The 18,024-nt window shown below is 67.6% G+C and overlaps 2 protein-coding genes across 6 annotated transcripts; both read right to left on the bottom strand.

Annotated features, from left to right (window-relative positions):
* Positions 1-2,057: 2,057 nt before the first annotated feature.
* EFNA4 (ephrin A4) lies at positions 2,058-4,522 on the bottom strand. The gene is made up of 5 exons (XM_036397725.1): positions 4,117-4,522; positions 2,976-3,044; positions 2,792-2,851; positions 2,471-2,723; positions 2,058-2,383 (listed from the first exon to the last, which is right to left on the bottom strand). The coding sequence occupies exons 1-4, from the start codon at positions 4,520-4,522 to the stop codon at positions 2,635-2,637; spliced, it is 624 nt and encodes a 207-aa protein (XP_036253618.1). The 3' UTR covers positions 2,058-2,383; positions 2,471-2,634.
* Positions 4,523-8,752: 4,230 nt separating this feature from the next.
* ADAM15 (ADAM metallopeptidase domain 15) lies at positions 8,753-17,691 on the bottom strand. 5 transcript variants are annotated; one of them, XM_036398131.2, is made up of 24 exons: positions 17,512-17,688; positions 16,346-16,464; positions 15,744-15,820; positions 15,366-15,444; positions 15,184-15,260; positions 14,929-15,091; positions 14,796-14,858; positions 14,647-14,715; positions 14,379-14,548; positions 14,220-14,304; positions 14,004-14,152; positions 13,737-13,914; positions 13,495-13,587; positions 12,519-12,714; positions 12,337-12,445; positions 12,114-12,264; positions 11,968-12,045; positions 11,775-11,886; positions 11,544-11,682; positions 10,507-10,615; positions 10,196-10,264; positions 9,935-10,006; positions 9,707-9,828; positions 8,753-8,890 (listed from the first exon to the last, which is right to left on the bottom strand). In XM_036398131.2, exons 1-24 carry the CDS (start codon positions 17,582-17,584, stop codon positions 8,863-8,865), a joined length of 2,580 nt encoding a protein of 859 aa, XP_036254024.1. In that variant the 5' UTR covers positions 17,585-17,688; the 3' UTR covers positions 8,753-8,862. The 5 variants fall into 5 exon arrangements, 4 of the variants coding, with proteins under 4 accessions (XP_036254024.1, XP_036254026.1, XP_036254025.1 ...); XM_036398133.2 differs by lacking the exon at positions 9,935-10,006; XM_036398132.2 differs by lacking the exon at positions 10,196-10,264.
* Positions 17,692-18,024: the final 333 nt, after the last annotated feature.

Genomic DNA, 18,024 nt, shown 5'->3' with positions numbered 1-18,024 from the left:
CCCGGGGCTGGTGTGGGTGGCACTGGGGAGGGGGTAGGGGCGGCCCTGAGGCAGGGGGGTGGCGAGACAGAAGGGATGGGCTAATGGAGCCCATTCCTTGAATAGATTCAATTTCTGCCGCGGCGGCTGCGGGGTGCGGAGCCATCAATTGGATTCAGGGGACGGGGAATCTGATTTGGAGCGGCCGCGCCATCAATTAGCCGTTATTGATGGCATTGCTCATTGGAAGTCGATGGGATTTGAAGCTGGTGGCAGCTCCTGCATACCAAACAACACCGGCTCAAGGACAGGGCCCAGACCTAGCACCCACTCTGGGGGTCCCACAGGAACCCCTTGGCCTTGTCTGGGAGTCCCTGAGGGTCTGGGGAAGGGGTGGTGCAATGGGCAGCCCCCCCTGGAATCACTGCATGGGTTCCTGCAAGGCACAGCCTGCTAACATCCCTGCACAGGGGGCCTGCAGGGCACAGCTGTCCCCAGCATCTTTGTGTGGGGGTTCTTTGGGGGATGCCCCCACTCAGCATCCCTGCGTGGAGGTTCCTGCAGGACATGGTTGTCCCCTGGAATCCCTGCATGGGGGTCCCACAGGGCCTGGCTTTCTCCTGGAATCCCTGCATGGGGGTCCCACAGGGCCTGGCTTTCTCCTGAAATCCCTGCATGGGGTTGCCACAGGGCACAATCCCCTGGAACCCCTGGATGGGTATTCCACAGGGTACAGCCCCCTGAAATCCCTGCCCAGGGGTCCCACAGGGTACAGCCCCCTGGAATCCCTGCATGGGTGTTCCACAAGGTACAGCCCCCTGGAATCCCTGCATGGGGGTCCCACAGGGCATGGTCGTCCCCTGGAATCCCTGCATGGGTGTTCCACAGGGTACAGCCCCCTGGAATCCCTGTCCAGGGGTCCCACAAGGTACAGCCCCCTGGAATCCCTGCATGGGGGTCCCACAGTCACCATCACCCCGACATCCGCACCCACCAGCCCTACAGGCCCCATTGCCCCCCAGCATCCCCCCAGGTGGGTACTTTGGGGGATGCCCCACCCAGCACCCTACACGGGGGTCCCTTGGGTACGATGCCCCCCAGGATGGTCTCAGCCCCTCCTGGGGAGGGGAGGGTCCCACAGGAGGTGCCCCCTGCACTCGGCAGCCCCTGTGTCCCCCCGGGGACGGGGACCCCTCCCTGCAGGGCGGGGTGCAGGACGGGGTGCAGTGGGGGAAGGGCAGGCAGCCGAGCGGGGGGAGGGGAGCGGCACGGTCGATGCTTTCTCTCTCAGCCTCTTGCCAAGCAGCTTCTCTCTCCCAGAAGCCATAAAACCTGTCTGACGTGCCCGGCACCACTGCGGCAGGCGGCCGGCAACGCCTGCACGGCGAGGGGCTCGGGGGCCCTGCTGCAGGCGGCCCCGGGGGGCTTTGGGCCCCTCTGGAGCCCCTCAGGAGGGTGAGTGGGGGGCTGCACTCATGGGATGGGGGACTGAGAGCATCAGGGAACTCTGCTGCTGGTTGGTAAGGTTGGGGCATGTGGCAGAGCCACGGCTCTGACAGGGACCTGGTTGTGCCATGGGATCAGCCCCCACTGATCCCACTTTCACTCGGGAAGGGGGAAACCCTGCAGCTCCCCACACCCCCCATTTTTGGCATCTTATGGGGTGTGTAGCAGATGGAGAGATGGACTGAGAGTGACTGCTCTGTGGGCACCCCAACAACACCCAAAGGTGGCAAAAGGGACCAGGGTGCCTGGCTGGAGGCTTTGGGTGAGTGACCCCCAAGCCCACTGCCCCCTCACCCCCTGTCCCAGTGCTCATCCCACCACCAGGTGCTAATTACCAGCAGCTCGTCTGTAATTAAAGCTCTCCGGTGACGGGAGCTGACGACTCAATATCAAACTGCTGCAATTAAGGCCATGAGGGCTGTGCAGGGAGCGAGGGGCAGGGACACCCTGGAGGGGACACCCTGGAGGAGCCACCCTGGCACCCGTGCAGGGTTGGGGGGCACAGGCAGGGGCACGGCGGGGGCTGCACAGCCGGGGCGCAGCGATCTTGCAAATATTGTATTGCTCAGTCACTACCAAGGGTTAAAACCAAACCGAGGGCACGGAGGAAGGCGTCTTCCCAGAAGACAGATGAGCGTGTCCTCGCTGCAGGAGGACACGGCAGAGCGGCGGATGCCGCCATCGGAGCTGCTGCCCCGCTCCGGGGTCGGGGGTCCCTGGGCCCCAGGGGAGGGGGTCCGTGGGGAAAGGCACGAGATGAGGTGATGGCCGTGGGGCAGAGCAGGCGTTCGCTGAGGGGACCCCAGCGCCGGGCCGGTGGCCGGTGGGGCAGTGCCGGGGCGTGGCAATCCCAGCGCAGGAGCTCTCGGCAATCCCGACGTGCGGCGATGCGATGGCCCTGGGAGGGAGAGAGCCCCGTCCAGGGATGCTTGAGGGCAGCACGCAGGTGCTCACCCAGTGCCCCAGAACCCCCACTGCCCCTCACCTTCCAGCCCGGAGCTCCCGGCCCCAGCTCGGCTTTGCGGAGGTCCAGCAGGCGGGTCATGGCCTGGGGCTGCCCCACGGGCTCGGGGGTTTGGCTGGGAGGAAGAGTCTGGAAGCGGCGTTGGGGCAGAGGAGCCCATCCCCCCGCCAGGGGCAGCGCCGGGGTCAGATCCGGAGCAGGGCCAGGAGCGCGAGCGTCAGGCATGGGGTGCAGGGCTGTGACGGGAGCGCGGTGCCCCGGGCAGGAGCCACATCTGTCGGGGCAGAAGCAGCGGTCAGGGCGAGCCGGTTCCCGACCTCCCAGCCCCGCCCCCGTACTCACCTTCGGGGCCCCCGCGCCCTCGGGGCTGCGAATTCGGCACCTCTGTCACCGGCTCTGGCGCTGAAGAAAAACCCCACGGTGGTCAGGGAGCGGCTCCCGTGGGTTACGGGGAGGCTCCGGTATCCCCCAGTGGGGACTGGTGGAGCCCCCGAGTTTTGGGGAGCAGCCCCCCCACCGGACTCACTGGTGCCTCGGCAGCAGACGGTGACGCGCAGCTTCAGGCATCGCCCGGCGCTCTCGGGGCTGGGCACGGCTGGGCAGGGGGGGTCAGCGGGGACCGGCTCCGGTGCGGCCCCCCCGGGACCCCCCGACGGCGGCTCCGCGCGGGCCGGAGGCGCCCCCTCCCGGCGGAACGCGGGGACCGCGCCCCCACCCCGGAGCGCGCAGAAACCCCCCCGCACCGCACCCCAAACCGGGGACACCCCGAACCGGGAACACCCCGAAACAGGGATACCCAGAACAGGGAACACCCCGAACCGGGGACACCCAGAACAGGGGACACCCAGAACAGGGAACACCCCGAACCGGGGACACCCAGAACAGGGAATACCCCGAAACAGAGACATCCCGAACCAGGGACACACAGAGCCCCCCCGCACCCCGAACCGGGGACACCCAGAACAGGGAACACCCTGAAACAGGGACATCCCGAACCAGGAGCACCCAGAGACCCCCCTGCACCCCAAACCGGGGACACCCTGACCCCTCGTGCCCCCCGCTGGAGCACCAAGAGCCCACCCTACATCCCGAACTGGAGGCACCCTGAACCAGAGACACCTTGAACCAGGGACACCTCGACCCCTCATGCCCCCACCCTGGAGCATCCAGAGCCCACCCTACATCTCGAACCAGGGGCACCCCGACCCCTCGTGTCCCAACCCCGGAGCACCCAGAGCCCACTCTGCACCCCACCTCCCCACACATCCCCCATCCCAGGGCATCCAGACCCCACCTACACACCCTAATCCCCTTGTGCCTCCCTCCAGGGGCATGCAGAACCCCTCTGCACCCCACACCTCCATGAATCCCACACCCCAGGGCATCCAGACACTCCCTGCATCCCCATCCCCTCGTGCCCCCACCCCTGGGACACCCACAGCCTCCTGCACCTCAGCCCTGGCATCATCCAGAGCCCCCGTGTTCTCCTCACCCTCAGTGACATCCTGGCTGTACCCTGACCCCCCAATTGCCCTAAACTCGGCTCCATGGGGATCCTGGTGACCCCCAACCCTGGGGATCTGCACTCAAGCCCCCCTGACATGTTCTGACCCCGGGGACCGCACCCAGCGTGCCGTGACCCCAGCGCAGCCCCCGCGGGGACTCACAGATGTAGTAGTAGGTCTCCCCCGGCTGGAACTCGAAGCCGAGTGAGAAAGGGGTGAAACGCTGGATCTTCTCGGAGAATCGGACGGGCCCGAAGGGCGCCCGGGGCCGGTTGCACTCCCAGCGCTTGAAGGCGCCGGGGGTCTCGTAGCAGCCGCGATAACCCTCCCGATCCACCATGAACAGCGTGAAGGTCTCTGCCCGGCCGGCGGGCACCGCCCCCTCGTAGTGCGGGCAGTAGATGTCCAGGTAGTCATTGATGGCCACCTGGATGGAGTAGTCGTCCCGCAGGAACCTGCCGGGCAGGACAAGCCGGGGATCCCTTGAGAGGGGTGCCCTGCTGCCCCAGCGGAGCAGGGAGCTGGGCTTTTCCCAAAAAAGCCCCGATCGGACACCGCCAGGCATCATCTCGGATTAGCCGCAGGCCGCTGGAGCTGAATGGGCTCGGGGGGGGTTTGTGCAGCCGCGCTGGCCGGGCACAAAGCCCCTCGCCCCAGGCACCCGCCCGGCCGCTGATCGGACATGACACGGCTGTGGGGGACCGTGCGGAGGGACGCTCCGGGGCTGGCAGGGGGTGGTGGCCGGGGCAGGGGGCACGGGGCGGGCAGGGCACGGGGGCAGCGCTGGGGATGCTCTGAGCTCGCGGTTGTGCCGACGGCAAGCGCGGCCAGGCCGGGGTGGAGCAGCTGTGCAGGCGCACTCACGTGTGCACGCACACACGAACATGCACACGCATGTGAACACGCTTGGTCCTGAGCGTCTGGGACTGGTGATGGAAAAGGGGCGCTGGCAGGGAGACCTTGTCCCCCACACTGGCCCCAGTGCAGCCGGTGTTCACAGACAGTTCTGGCAGAGTCCAGAATGTTCATCACTGGGATGGCAGCGCTGGCAAGGGGGGATTGAACCCTTGACACCCCACTCAGGCTGGGGGCTCCCCGAGGGCAGGATGGAGCACAGACTCCTGCTGACTCAGAGCATCCCACGGGTGACGCTGGCTGGGACGGGCCTGGGCAGAGCCAGGGCAGGGGGACGGGGCCCTGCCTGACCCAGCAGAGGGGCACACAGAGCCCCCCTTCCCGGGGCATCCATGGCTGGTGGGGTCTCACCTCTCCCATCAACAGGATGGGAGCAGGGCAGCGTCTGCACGCCCAGCCCTGCCCATCATGTGCCAGTCTGCCCCAGGGCAGCAGGCCCAGAGCCCAGGACCTCCATGGGGAGGCCCCAGCATCCTGACCCTGCCTCCTGCTCCCTGAGAAGCCCGGAGCTGGGAAATTCCTAAAATGGAGGAGGTTGGGAAGAGGGATGGAGCCAGACCCTGGCCTGCTGGTGACAGCCAAGCTCCCAGGCAGCAGCAATGGCAGGGTGTGGGCTGGAGTGACCCCCACCATGGAAACCCACAGCCCCAGGAGTGCCACCCACCAGCCTGGTGCCGCGAGAGGATGCCCAGAGTTCAGTGCCACCAAGGGCGCGTTCAGGCTCAGCACAGGTGGGTACCACCGGCAGACTGGCAGCACCAGGACTGCTCACCAGCTCGGTGCCACCAAGGGCTTGGTGCCACCAGGAGTGCCCACTGGCCTGGGGCCAACCAGGGCTGCCCACTGGTGAGGGAACACCCAGAGCTTGGTGTCCCTGAGGGAGACTCACGAGCAGGATGCCAGCCGGGGCTCAGTGCCACCGGCAGTGCCTGGGGCTAAGCACCACCCAGGTGTGCTTGCTACCCTGGTGGCACCCAGGGATGCCCAGTGGCTCGGTGTCAGCGGGGGTGCTCAGGGCTCAGTGCCCCCCGTGGGCACCCTGGGGTCGGTACCAGCTGGGGCACTCACCGGCTCTGCACTGCCCAGGGCTCGGTGCCACCGGCGGTGCCCGGTGCTGCTCAGAGCTCAGCACCCCCGGGGGTTCTCACCCGCCCCACAACGCCCAGGGCTGCCCGGTGCCTCGGTACCACCGGGGGCTCGGTACCACCGGGAGGCACCACCCGGGGCTCGGTGCCGCTGGGGATGCCCGGGGGCTCGGCGCACGGGGGGCCGCTGGCCCGCTCGGCATTACCTGGGGGCTCGCTGCTGCCGGGGATGCCCGGGGGCTCGGTCCCACCGGGAGGCGCTCCCCGGCTCAGTCCCGCCCGGTGGCCCGGTGGCCAGCAGCCCCGCCCCCCCGGAGCCCACCGCCCGCCGCCCCTCCCGTCCCGTCCCGTCCCGTCCCGTCCGGTCCCGTCCCGTCCCGTGGCGGCGGCGCGGGCCCGGGGCTCGGCGGGGCCCGAGGCTCGCTGGGGCCCGGGGCTCGGCGGGCCCGGGGCGTACAAAGGCGGCGGGGCCGGCGGGGGCGGCGGCGGTACCTGGGGTTGCTGCCGTTCCAGTGGACGCCGTGGCGGAAGCCGCGCACCGGCGGCGCCCAGAGCAGCGGCGCCCAGAGCAGGAGCCCGAGCAGCGGCGCGGGGCGCATGGCTCCGCCGGCGGCGGGGGGCGGCGGGGGGCCGCGGGCGGGGCGGCCCGGCGGGGCTCGGCACGGCCCGGCCCGCCCCGACAACTTCGGGCCAATCCCGCCGCGCCGCCGCCCGGCAACTTCACCGACTGCCATTAACCCTTGGCGGGCGGCACCGGCATCCACCGGCACCGGCACGGCCATAGAGACCGGCACCGACACGGGTAACTGCCCAGCGGCCGGTACCGCCGGCATCCAGCGGCACCGGGACCGGCACCAGCGGCCACGCCCCAGTCCGGCACCCCCGGTACCGCCAACATCCACCGGCACCGGTATCCCTGGCAACTCCCCGGTAGCTCTCTTAGCCCGACACCGAGGCGGTACCGTGAATATCGACCGGCACCGGGACCAACACTGCCCGGGATTGTGGGCTCAGCATCCCTGGCACCGGCACCCCTGGCATCCATCGGCACCGCCCCTGGCACCGGCGGCTCCGGCCCAGTCCGGCTCCCTGTTAAATCCCAGCCGAGCTGGCACTGCCCCGGTACCGGCACCGGCAGCGCCGGCTGCCCCCCGCCCTTACCGGGACGGCAGCCACCGGTACCGGCACCGGCCGGGCCCTGCGGGCACGGGCAGATCCCACGGGGCAGCTCTTGCACACGCGGAGCTGTGCCCATGTGTACCCATGAACATGGGATGGTTCTTGCACACGCGTGTGCCCACGGTGGTGGCAGCTGCTGGCCACACGTGTCCCTGCTCACCTGGCAGCTCTTGCACACCTGTGTGTGTCTGCACACACGTGTGCTCATGTGTGACAGCTCCTGTTCACGTGTGACACCTGTGACCAAGCCTATAGGGCAGCTCTTGCACATGTGTGTGTGTGTCCCCAGAGCAGCTCCTGCACACATGTGCTCAGGTGTGACAGCTCCTGCTCACGTGTGACGCCCGTGTCCCTGCTCACCAGGCAGATCTTGCACACTCGTGTGCCCAAATGCTCACACTCACACGTGTTCCTGCCACATCTGTGCCCACCCAGAGCAGCTCTTGCACACCTGTGCCTGTGCAGGTATGGGTCCCTGACCTGCATACACATGTGCTGAGCACACAGGGCAGCTCTTGCACACGCGTGTGTCAGACCCACAGGGCAGCTCTTACACACACACGTGCCCATGAGTGTGTGGCAGCTCCTGCCAATGTGTGTTCCTGCCTGCAAGGCAGCTCCTGCACACACGTGTGCCCATGAGTGTGCCCACAGGGCAGCTCCTCCACACACGTGTGCCCATGAGTGTGCCCACAGGGCAGCTCCTGCACACACGTGTGTGTTTGTGGCAGCCCCTCTTCACTCGTGTGGCCATGCACACATGGCAGCTTTTGCACACTTACACATCTGTCTGCCAGGCAGCTCTTACACACACAGATATACCTGTGCCCCTAATGCAGCTCTTACACACACACCTGTGCCCACACAGACTGAGCAGCTCTAGCACACACGTGTGCCCACAGAGCAGCTCTCACACACTCGTGTGCACAAAGAGCAGCTCTGGCACAATCGTGTGTCCATGGAGCAGCTCTTACACACTCATGTCCCTAAAGAGCAGCTCTCACACACTCGTGTGTCCACCAGGCAGCTCTCATACACTCGTGTGCCCAAAGAGCAGCTCTCACACACGCATGTGCCCATAGAACCGCTCTCACACACTAGTGTGCACAAAGAGCAGCTCTCACACATGTGTGTGCCCACAGAACAGCTCTCACACACTCGTGTCCCCAAAGAGCAGCTCTCACACACTTGTGTGCACAAAGAGCAGCTCTCACACACTCGTGTCCCCTAAGAGCAGCTCTCACACACTCGTGTGCACAAAGAGCAGCTCTCACACACTTGTGTGTCCACGGAGGAGCTCTGGCGCACACACACACACACACATACACACACGCACACGCACGCACACACACGCACACACACACACACACACACACACACACACACATACACACACACGTGCCCACTCGCGTGTGTCCCCCCGTGTCCCCGCCCGTGCCCACGTGGCCCCCGGACACCGCCCCCGCTGCAGCTGCGCGCAGTCCCCGCCAGGGGGCGGCGGCGCTCGGAGCCCCGGTTCCGGCGCGGGGCCTGCCGGGAGTTGTAGTTCCTCCCCGCTCCCCCCTCCCCCCGGTGCCGGTCGCTGTGCCCCGGTGCCGGTGCGGCGGAGGCAGCGCAGAGACGGCTCACATCCCCTTTATTGACGTGGCAGGAGAAAGAGCGGGCGGCGCGGCCCGGCGGGGTTCGGCCTTCCCCGCGAATCCAGCGCTGCGCATTCCCTGCCCGCGGCTCAGGCCTCTGGCGGGGCCGGGGCGGGCCTGGCAGGAGAAGGGAGGGCGCTGGGATGAGGGTGGGGCCCGCACAATTTCCCCCTGCAGCTCCCCCCGTCCCCTGCTCTGCATCCCCACCCTGACCCTCTCCTTTCTCCTCCTCCGCTCTGTTCCGGCCCCTCATTTCTCCTGGCTACCCCCTCTCCCCCACCCGCACTCCCCTCAGGCCACTGCAGGGCCCCATCCTGGCACCCCGCCTCGCCCCCTCACACCCCACATCGCCTCCTCACACCCCACATCGCTCCCTCACACCCCACATTGCCCCCTCACACCCCGCATCGCCCCCTCACACCTCGCATTGCCTCCTCACACTCCCCTGGAGCTCCCTCACACCCCCATCGCTCCTCACATCCCGCATCGCCCCCTCACACCCCGCATCGCCCCCTCACACCCCGCATCGCCTCCTCACACCCCACATCGCTCCCTCACACCCCACATCGCTCCCTCACACCCCACATTGCCCCCTCACATCCCGCATCGCCCCCTCACACCTCGCATTGCCTCCTCACACTCCCCTGGAGCTCCCTCACACCCCCACATCGCTCCCTCACATCCCGCATCGCCCCCTCACACCCCACATCGCCCCTCACACCCTGCATCGCCCCCTCACACTCCCCCGGAGCTCCCTCACACCCCTCCGGAGCTCCCTCACACCCCACATCGCCTCTCACACCCCCCGGGGCTCCTTCACACCCCCCATCGCCCCCTCAAACTCCCCATCTCCCCCTCACACCCCACATCTCCCCCTCACACTCCCCATCGCCCCCTCACACCCCCCGGAGCTCCCAGCTGTCCCGTGCTCACCTGGCAGGAATCACGGTGACATAGGGGTGCCCCGGGGGGCTCTCGCTGCGGGACACTGAAGGGCCCACGGGGTCCGAGGGCAGCGGCCGCTGCGGTGGGGGGGGCTTGGCTGGACCTGGGGGCTGCAAGGTCATGGGGGGATCAGAGCTCGGTGAGGGGCTGACCCCCCGACGGGCTCGGTGGTGGGAATCGGCCTCCTGCCCCACACGCAGGTGCTGCTGCCGTTACCTGAGCGCTCAGCAGCACAGGGTCTGCGGGCAGCGGGCGTGTGGGGGGGGGCGGCCTGTCCGAGGGGGGGGCCTGGGCAGAGAGAGAGGGACAGTGTGACAGCGGGGGACAAGTGGGGGAGTGCGGGAAGCGGCCTCCCGCTGGGCTGGAGGGGTTTGGGGACAGCCGTGTCACACAGGTCCCCGAGAGCTGGAGCGCAGCCAGACATGCAGCGGGTCCGGGGTGGGCTGGGGGGTACCCCCCGCCCTGCCCGGGCATTACCTTGGGCACAGGGTCCGGCGGGAGAGGCCGGGAGGGCGGATCAGGCCGGGCTGAGCCGAGGGCAGCCGGCTGCGGAGAGAGGGAGAGGGGGGGCAAGCCATGCAGCATGCGGAGACCCCCCTCCCGCCAGGCAGAGACAGAGACCCCCCCTCAGTGCACAGCCCTGGCTGGGACGGGCTCCAATCCCTGCTGTGCCAAGTGGCCGTGCCAGGCTGCTCCGCGTGCCAAGGAATGGGATCCCATACGTGGGATGCTCTGAGCTGGCACCCCAGGACCGGAGAGAACTGGGCAACCGCTACCCCCATCCTCACCTTGCTGCCATGCATGACCTGCAGCTCTGTGGCCTGCCGCCACTGCGGGGGCCGGGGACGTGCAGGGGGACCTTGGCTGCTGCCCGGTGTGGGCTCTGGCTGTGAGATCCTGCAGGGAAAACCCAGGATGAGACCCTGCTCGCTCTGGGCGTTTGGGGGACCCCGCACGGCCACCGAGCGACACCGACACCAGCAGAAGCCCAAGAGAAACGAACCCCTCGGCGCTGGAAGATGCGACACCCCGCACCCCGGGGCTGCCCCGCACCCCACGGGCACTGCCAGGGGAAGAGCGCAGCACCGGAGGCCTTGCGAAGCAGGACGGCTCGGGGACAGCCCCACGCCCGGGCGCCGGCGGTGACGTTACCCGCTCCAGCCGTCTGCGGCTCCGGGACCCAGGAACCGCACCCGGGTCTCAGCACTGTGGGGAGAAGAGTGGGGGGCTCAGCCGGGGGCTGGGGGGCGAGAGGAGCCGCGGGGATGTGGGGTGACGGGGCTGTGACCTGCGCTGGGGACGCACAAACACACACAGGGACGGTCGCTCTGTGGGAACATGTGTGCACCACGCTCGGGCGGCCACCACGGGGGACACGTGTGTGTGTGTGCTCACATGCCAAGGCACACGCATGCAGGATTGAGCGTGCCAGCTGCGTGCCACATGCAGAGGTGGGCGTGCCACCTGTGTGTCGCAGCACGCCTGAGCAGAGTCGAGCAGGCCGCTGATGCGCCACGGCGAACGCGTGCAGAGGTGTCGTGTGCCACCTGCGTGCCTTGGCACACACGTGCAGAGGCCAGCGTGCCATCTGCATGACATGGCACACGCATGCAGAGAAGGGTTGTGTGCCACCTGCGTGTCACAACAGACACGTAGAAGTGCGTGTGTCACCTGTGTGTCACGGCACACGCATGCAGAGGTGAGCATGGCAGCCGCGTGCCACCGGTGTGCCTCGGCACGTGCATGCAGAGGCGAGCGTGCCAACACCCACGTGCCCACCACGTACCCCCGATGTGCCCCCCACGTGCCCCCCTGTCCCTGGTACCTGTACTGGCAGGAGGTGCCTTTCCCAAGCTGGCAGAGGCGCTTGTGCAGGCCGGCACGGCGGGCGCGGCACAGCCCCAGTGCCAGCGCCAGCCCCAGCAGCGCGCTCAGCAGCAGGGCCGTGGGCAGGGCGCTTCCCCCTGCGGGAGAGCAGCACGTCAGCCCCCGCCGTGCCCAGCACCCCCCCGGCACCGCACAAAGCTCCATTCTCTGCGCTGGCCTTGTCCCTCACCTCGCTCAAGGCCAGCAGGGCCGCTGTCCTGGCTGCCCCCCACGCCGGGGCTGTCACAGCTTGGGGGGGCCCAGCCCCGCTCACAGTGGCAGTGCCCGTGGTTGTTGCACACCTGGGTGGGTGACACCGGCTGAGCTCAGTCCCTGGGGGCAGGCCCCCACTGCCCACAGCTGCTCCCCAGCCCCACACTCACCCCGTGCCCGTGGCATTTGCTCTGGCACTGCAGGTCACCCAGCATGGAGATGTCCTGGCACCGGTGCTGGAGGCACATCTGCAGTGGATGGGGTGTCAGCACTGGGAGACTCCCCCTGCTCCCTTCCCTGTCACCCCACTGCTCACCTTCCCGGGGCCACAGGTGGTGCCAGGCAGCACCATGGCCGCATCCGTCACATCCTCATCCCCAGGCAGGGTGGTGCCCTGGCAGGACCCTTCTGGGCTCCCCCCACGGGAGCTGCTGCGCTGGCACTGCAGCATCCCACAGCTCGTGTCCCTGCAGGGACAGAGGGGTCAGGGCAGGGGGCAGGGCAAAGGGGACATGGAGAAGGATGGGGACCTTGCTCACTGCTGGGTGCAAGTGACATAGGAGCCGTTGGGGAGCTGCCCACAGTGCCCACGTTCATCCCCTCTTGTGTTCAGGGCGGCCATGCAGGAGCTGGAGACAGGACTGGCACCTGCAGCGGGGGCAGAGACCCTCAGTACCCCTACCTAGCTGCCAGCACCCCACCCTGGCCCTGCTCTACCTACCTGGCCCCAGCAGCTGCTGGCACTGCCCCTCGTAGGTGGCACAGGCCCCGCTGTAGCAGCGTGCCCGCCCGCTGGCACAGGGCTGCCCATCCTGCAGGAACGTGTCAGGGGGGCAGTGCCGTGAGACCCCGTCACAGAACTCGGGCAGGTCACACTCGCCCAGCGGCTCCCGACACACGTGGCCAGCACGGCGCAGCTGTGGGGGGACATGGGCAGAAAAATGGGGTGAGTGCGGGACACGGTCAGAAAAATGGAGTGAATGGGGGACAGGGTCAGATAAATGGAATGAGTGGGGGACACGGTCAGAAAAACGGGGTGAGTGGGGGGATATGGTCAGATAAACGGGGTGAGTGCTGGGACACGGGCAGAAAAATGGGGTGAATGGGGGACATGGTCAGATAAATGGGGTGAGTGCTGGGACATGGTCAGATAAACGGGGTGAGTGGGGGGACATGGTCAGATAAATGGGGTGAGTGCTGAGACATGGGCAGAAAAATGGGGTGAATGGGGGACATGGTCAGATAAACGGGGTGAGTGGGGGACACGGTCAGAAAAATGGGGTGAATGGGGGACAGGGTCAGATAAACAGGCTGAGTGCTGGGACATGGTCAGATAAACGGGGTGAGTGGGGGACATGGTCAGATAAATGGGGTGAGTGCTGGGACATGGGCAGAAAAATGGGGTGAATGGGGGACAGGGTCAGATAAACGGGGTGAGTGGGGGACATGGTCAGATAAATGGGGTGAGTGAGGGGACATGGTCAGATAAATGCGGTGAGTGAGGGGACATGGTCAGATAAACGGTCAGATAAATGGGGTGAGTGAGGGGACATGGTCAGATAAATGCGGTGAGTGAGGGGACATGGTCAGATAAACGGTCAGATAAATGGGGTGAGTGGGGGACAGGGTCAGACAAACAGGGCGAGTGGGGGACTCGCCCACCACGGGGAGTGGCTGGTGTGCCCATTCCCACACACCTGGCAGTCCTCACAGCAGGCGTCCTCAGTGGCACACACGGCCCCTGGCATCAGCTGGCAGGAGCTGCTGTTGCAGCAAGGATCGGTGCACTCCTGAGGTGGGGGGGCTGCAATCAGTGGGTGCCACCAGCACCCAGAACTGGGCACTGGAAACCACCCTGCCAGCCCCAGACACCCCTGGGCAGAGCCATGGAGAAATGGGCTGGCTTCAGGGCTTCAGGCCTACCCAGAGCCCCCCGTACCACACTGAGGCCGCAGTCGCACTCCTCGCCCAGGTCTACAAAGTGATTCCCACAGGTGGGGCTCCCGGTCAGGACCTGGGGCTCAGGAACGTTGGACAGGCACCAGCCCTGGCCCTGCTGCAGGCTGCGCTCCAGGTCCTGCCGGCTGCAGTTGCTGAAGCTCAGGCCAGGTGTCAACCTGCAGAGGCAGGAAGGGGCCCGTGAGGTGAGGTGAGGTGAGGAAGGGGCTTGGCCCCAGCTCCCCGAAGGGCTGCCCGCTGCCCTCACCCCGTGGGCGGTGCCATGATGCAGCCGCGGTCGTGCCGGAGGTCGCCGCAGTCGCAGAGGCGCCCGGCGCTGTCGTGGCGCATGCCCAGGTTGTGCCCCAGCTGATGGGCCACAGTGGAGGCCACGACAAGGACACTGACAGAGTGATCCTGTGGGACAGGAGGGTCAGGGAGGGCAGCTGGTGGGAGGATGGGGTGGGGGGACAGAGGTACTGACCATGCTGACCCCCCCAGAGCGCGTGGGGGAACACACGGAGGCTTGAGTCGACATCCCCACGGAGACATCATCAAAGTGGGCACCCCTGGGGAGAGAGCACAGCGGGTTGGGGGACTGCTATGGCCTCATCCCCCTGTCCCCACCCTGTCCCCCACTCACGTCAAAAGCTGGGCATTGTCGTGGGGCAGCTGGGGCAACAGATCCTCCCGGCGCCAGCGCAGGAACCGCTCCAGCACGGCCCGGGCGCTGCCGCCCACCGCGATCTTGTCACCCTCGCTCCAGACCTCCACGGCCAGCAGGGCCACCCGCACTCCCAGCGGGCGGAAGAACTGGGGGGGCACAGAGGGGTCAGAGCCCCCCCAGCACTGCACAGGCGGGGGCACAGCCGGGCACCGGGCTGGGATGGACAGACACGACCGTGACTCACCACATCCACCTGGTTGGCAATTTCCAGGGTCCGGGTGCGAACACGTTGCAGGCTGGGGTAGTTCTGGAACTGGGGGAACAGGGAGAAGGGTCAGAGGGGTGGCTGTGGGAAGGGCAGCCCCTGCTGTGGGGACACTGCCCAGCACTCACCGCAGCGTGGTCCACCACCATCACCAGCTCCACAAAGCGCTGCTCTGCCACTGCCCGCTTGCCCTGGGGACAGAGAGGGGTCAGAGTGCTGATACACAGACACTCTGTGGGGCAAGACCTCTGGGTGACCTACCCTCTGTGGCCAGGGGGACTCTGTTGCCTCTGCCCCGGGGTGGGAGCCCTGCCTGCAGCCCTGTGGCTCCAGCCGAAGCTGGGATGCCAAGTGCTGTCCTGGGGGGCTGCTGCTGTCTGGCTCCAGTGTGTAGCTCCTGGTGTCTGACAGCCAGAGGCGGCCACTGGGGAAGGACAGAGGAGCTGGGATATGGAGCCCATCCCATCATCAGCACAGTGGGAGTGGGCTCATGGACCACTGGGCTTGGGGGCTCACCTGAGTCCAGCACAGGCACAGAGGTTGGCCCAGGAGCCAGGGAAGCCCTGCACGGTCCCCTGGTAGCAGCAGTGCTCCTGCAGCAGAGAAGGGGGCTCAGGATCCACCCCAGGCTGGGGTCCCCCTGGGGAGCAGGGACAGCTTGGGGACAGCACAGGTGGCAGCCATGCTGGAGGCCATACCTGCTCTCTGGGCTCCTGGATCACCCGTGTGCCGTCGGGCAGGTAATAGAGCAGTGCCCCAGTGCCCTGCACCAGCTCCCTGCCAGAGACTCGTGTCACCCACAGCAGGAACCCCCAGCTCACCCTGCCCTGAGCACGCCCCGGCAGGAAGGGAGGACTCAGCACCTCCCATGTCCCTGCAGTGGGTGCACCCTGGGGCCCCCACCCCACCTGTGCATGGATGGAGACACATAAGGGGAATAAGGGAATAAGGGACCCCCAGTCGAAGTGCACCATGGACAGAGGCAGAGCCCCAGGGTCCCAGAAGGACCCCCACCCTGCACGGGTCCAGGAGCTCCATCCCATGCCCTGCTGTTGCCCCCAGAACCACAGACTCACCAGTTCTGCTCCAGCTCCAGCATCAGCCGCACCCCCTCCAGCTCCAGCAGGACTGTCAGACGGGCGGGGAACCCCCCCTGGCACGGGCCGCGGTTAAGGGGGTACCCCCTGAGCCAAGCTGCCCCCTCCCCACGCACCCCCCGAGGCACCGCGACCTGCCCGGCCCTGCCGCGTGCCCGGAGGGAGCGGTCGGAAGGGATGCCCTGCCCTCCCCGCAGGAAGCGTCCCTCCCTCCCGGGCTCATTGTGTCGGGGAAAGGGGGGTTGGAGCGAGAGGGGGCCCCCACCCCGTTCCCCCCGCTCTTCCTGCCCGGTGCAGCGCTGCGGAAACACCGGAGAGACTCCCTACGGTGGGCTGGGCCCTTCCGCCCCACCCGGGAGGTGCGCGGGGTGCGGACCCCGACCCACAAAGGTCCCTCCCAGCATCAGGAGGGGAAGGGGGATTTGCTGGGCCCCCCCCCTCCCCACTGCTTCTGGGTGCTGGGGACCCCGGGGATGGGGCACCAGGACATGTCCTGCACTGAGAAGAGGGCAGGGGGAGGTGGCAGGGTGCAGGCACTGTAACAAGTGTGGGGGACCCCAGGAATGCGGGTGGGGGCTCACCTGGGTGGCTTCAGCCAAGCTGAGTGTCCGGTTATCCCAGAGCACCCGCGGGGTCACTGACCAGGAGCGTCCTAATTCCTCACTGTGCTGCTGCTGCTGCTGCTGCTGTGAGCTGTCACCTGCACAGAGCCCTCACCACTGTGTCACCTGCACATGGCCTTCACCACTGTGCCACCTGCACAGAGATCTCACCACTGTGTCACCCAGCACAGCCCAGACCCCCCCAAGGTCACTCAGCACCGTCCAGACCCTCATGGACACCCAGCACAGCCCAGACCCCCCCAAGGTCACTCAGCACCGTCCAGACCCTCATGGACACCCAGCACTGCCCAGACCCCCCCAGTAACCCAGCACAGCTCAGACCCCCCCAAGGTCACCCAGCAGAGTCCAGACCCTCCCAGTCACTCATCACACCCAGACCCCCATGGTCACCCATCACACCCTGGACCCCCAGCCTGCACCCTGGACCCTCCTGGTCACCCATCCAAGTGTGGTCACTCAAGGCATTACAGCCCCCCCAGCCATCACCCACTGCAGCCCCCAGGACAGGTGGGAGGCAGTGTCAGGGACCCCCACATTCACAGCACGGCTCCCAGCAGAGCCTGGGGGAACCCCCCTGTTTGGGGGCTGCAGGAGGACGGGATGGGCTCCTCGGCCAAGCCTTGCATCACCTCGGCCGGCTGCCCAGTACAACCAGCACAGAGACTGGGCAGGGCTGGGAGCCCGGCTGGGCTGACTCAGACCCCCCTTCCCGTCAGCTTTTGGGGAACCCCTGCCCGCCCAGGGCCCCGGGCTACGGGAAGGGGTTTGGAGAGAGCACCAAACCCCACTCTGCACGGCCAGACCAGCCCGGGGAGCGCCGGGGACAGAACCGGGGTACCGGGGGAGCACCGAGCATCCCGGGGAGGGATCCCCGCGTATCCCGGGGAGGGATCCCCGCGTATCCCGGGGGGCGCACCGCGCGTACCGGGGGGCGCACCGAGCGTACCGGGAGGACGCACCGGCCATCCTGAGGAGGTGGCAACGAGCTTCCAGAGGGGCTACGACTCCCGATGCCATCCCGGTGAACCCGAGGGTATCCCCGCGATGCCCCGACCGGGGGCGAGCCGCGCACCCCACCGACCCCGCCGCCCCCATCCCGGTCGGGACCCCGGTTCCCCGCTCACCTGCAGCGCTCCCGGTGCCAGCGGCGAGCAGCAGCCCCGCGGCGAGCAGCAGCCGCGGCCCCATCGCCCCCATGGCCCCTCCGGGTCGCGCTGCCCCGCCACGGCCGCCCCCGCCGGCTCCCGTCGCGCATGGCCCCGGCACCGGCACCGGCACCGACCCCGCCCGGCCCGGCCCGGGGGCGGAACTTCCCTGCCAGCGCCGTGGCCCCGTTCCGCTCCTCCGGCACCGCCCAGGCCGGGGCGGAGCGGGGGTGGGTCCGTGTGCGCCGGCAGGGGCTGGTGGTGGCCGGGGTAGCGCTGGGGAGGCGGTGGTGGTGATGGGGTGGGACCCCTCCCCATCCCGACACCCCTGCCCTCATCATCCCGTAGAGTGGAGACCCCCACCTTCACCATCTCGGAGAGCAGAGGCACCCATCTTCATCATTTCATGCTCTGGAGACCCCTCCTTCATCATCCTGTACACTGAAGACCCCCACCTTCACCATCCCGGATGGTAGAGCCCCCTGCCTCCAT

This window comes from Molothrus ater, chromosome 29 (genome assembly GCF_012460135.2).
Source record: "Molothrus ater isolate BHLD 08-10-18 breed brown headed cowbird chromosome 29, BPBGC_Mater_1.1, whole genome shotgun sequence".
Taxonomy (NCBI): Eukaryota; Metazoa; Chordata; class Aves; order Passeriformes; family Icteridae; genus Molothrus; species Molothrus ater.
Note: the sequence above shows the minus strand (reverse complement) of the source record. Positions and strands in the feature narration are given on the sequence as shown.

What these genes read in the sequence shown, in the direction of transcription:
- EFNA4 (XM_036397725.1), bottom strand. Translation starts at nt 4,522, where the DNA reads ATGATGCCTGGCGGTGTCCGATCGGGGCTTTTTTGGGAAAAGCCCAGC. An exon ending in CGTCTGCTGCCGAGGCACCA is followed by an intron (nt 2,852 to 2,975) that starts GTGAGTCCGGTG and finishes GTTTTTCTTCAG; the next exon opens with CGCCAGAGCCGGTGACAGAG. An exon ending in AGGGCGCGGGGGCCCCGAAG is followed by an intron (nt 2,724 to 2,791) that starts GTGAGTACGGGG and finishes CTGCCCCGACAG; the next exon opens with ATGTGGCTCCTGCCCGGGGC.
- ADAM15 (XM_036398131.2), bottom strand. Translation starts at nt 17,584, where the DNA reads ATGGGGGCGATGGGGCCGCGGCTGCTGCTCGCCGCGGGGCTGCTGCTC. An exon ending in GCAAATGCCACGGGCACGGG is followed by an intron (nt 11,887 to 11,967) that starts GTGAGTGTGGGG and finishes TCACCCACCCAG; the next exon opens with GTGTGCAACAACCACGGGCA. An exon ending in CTGTGCTGCTGAGCGCTCAG is followed by an intron (nt 9,829 to 9,934) that starts GTAACGGCAGCA and finishes ATGACCTTGCAG; the next exon opens with CCCCCAGGTCCAGCCAAGCC.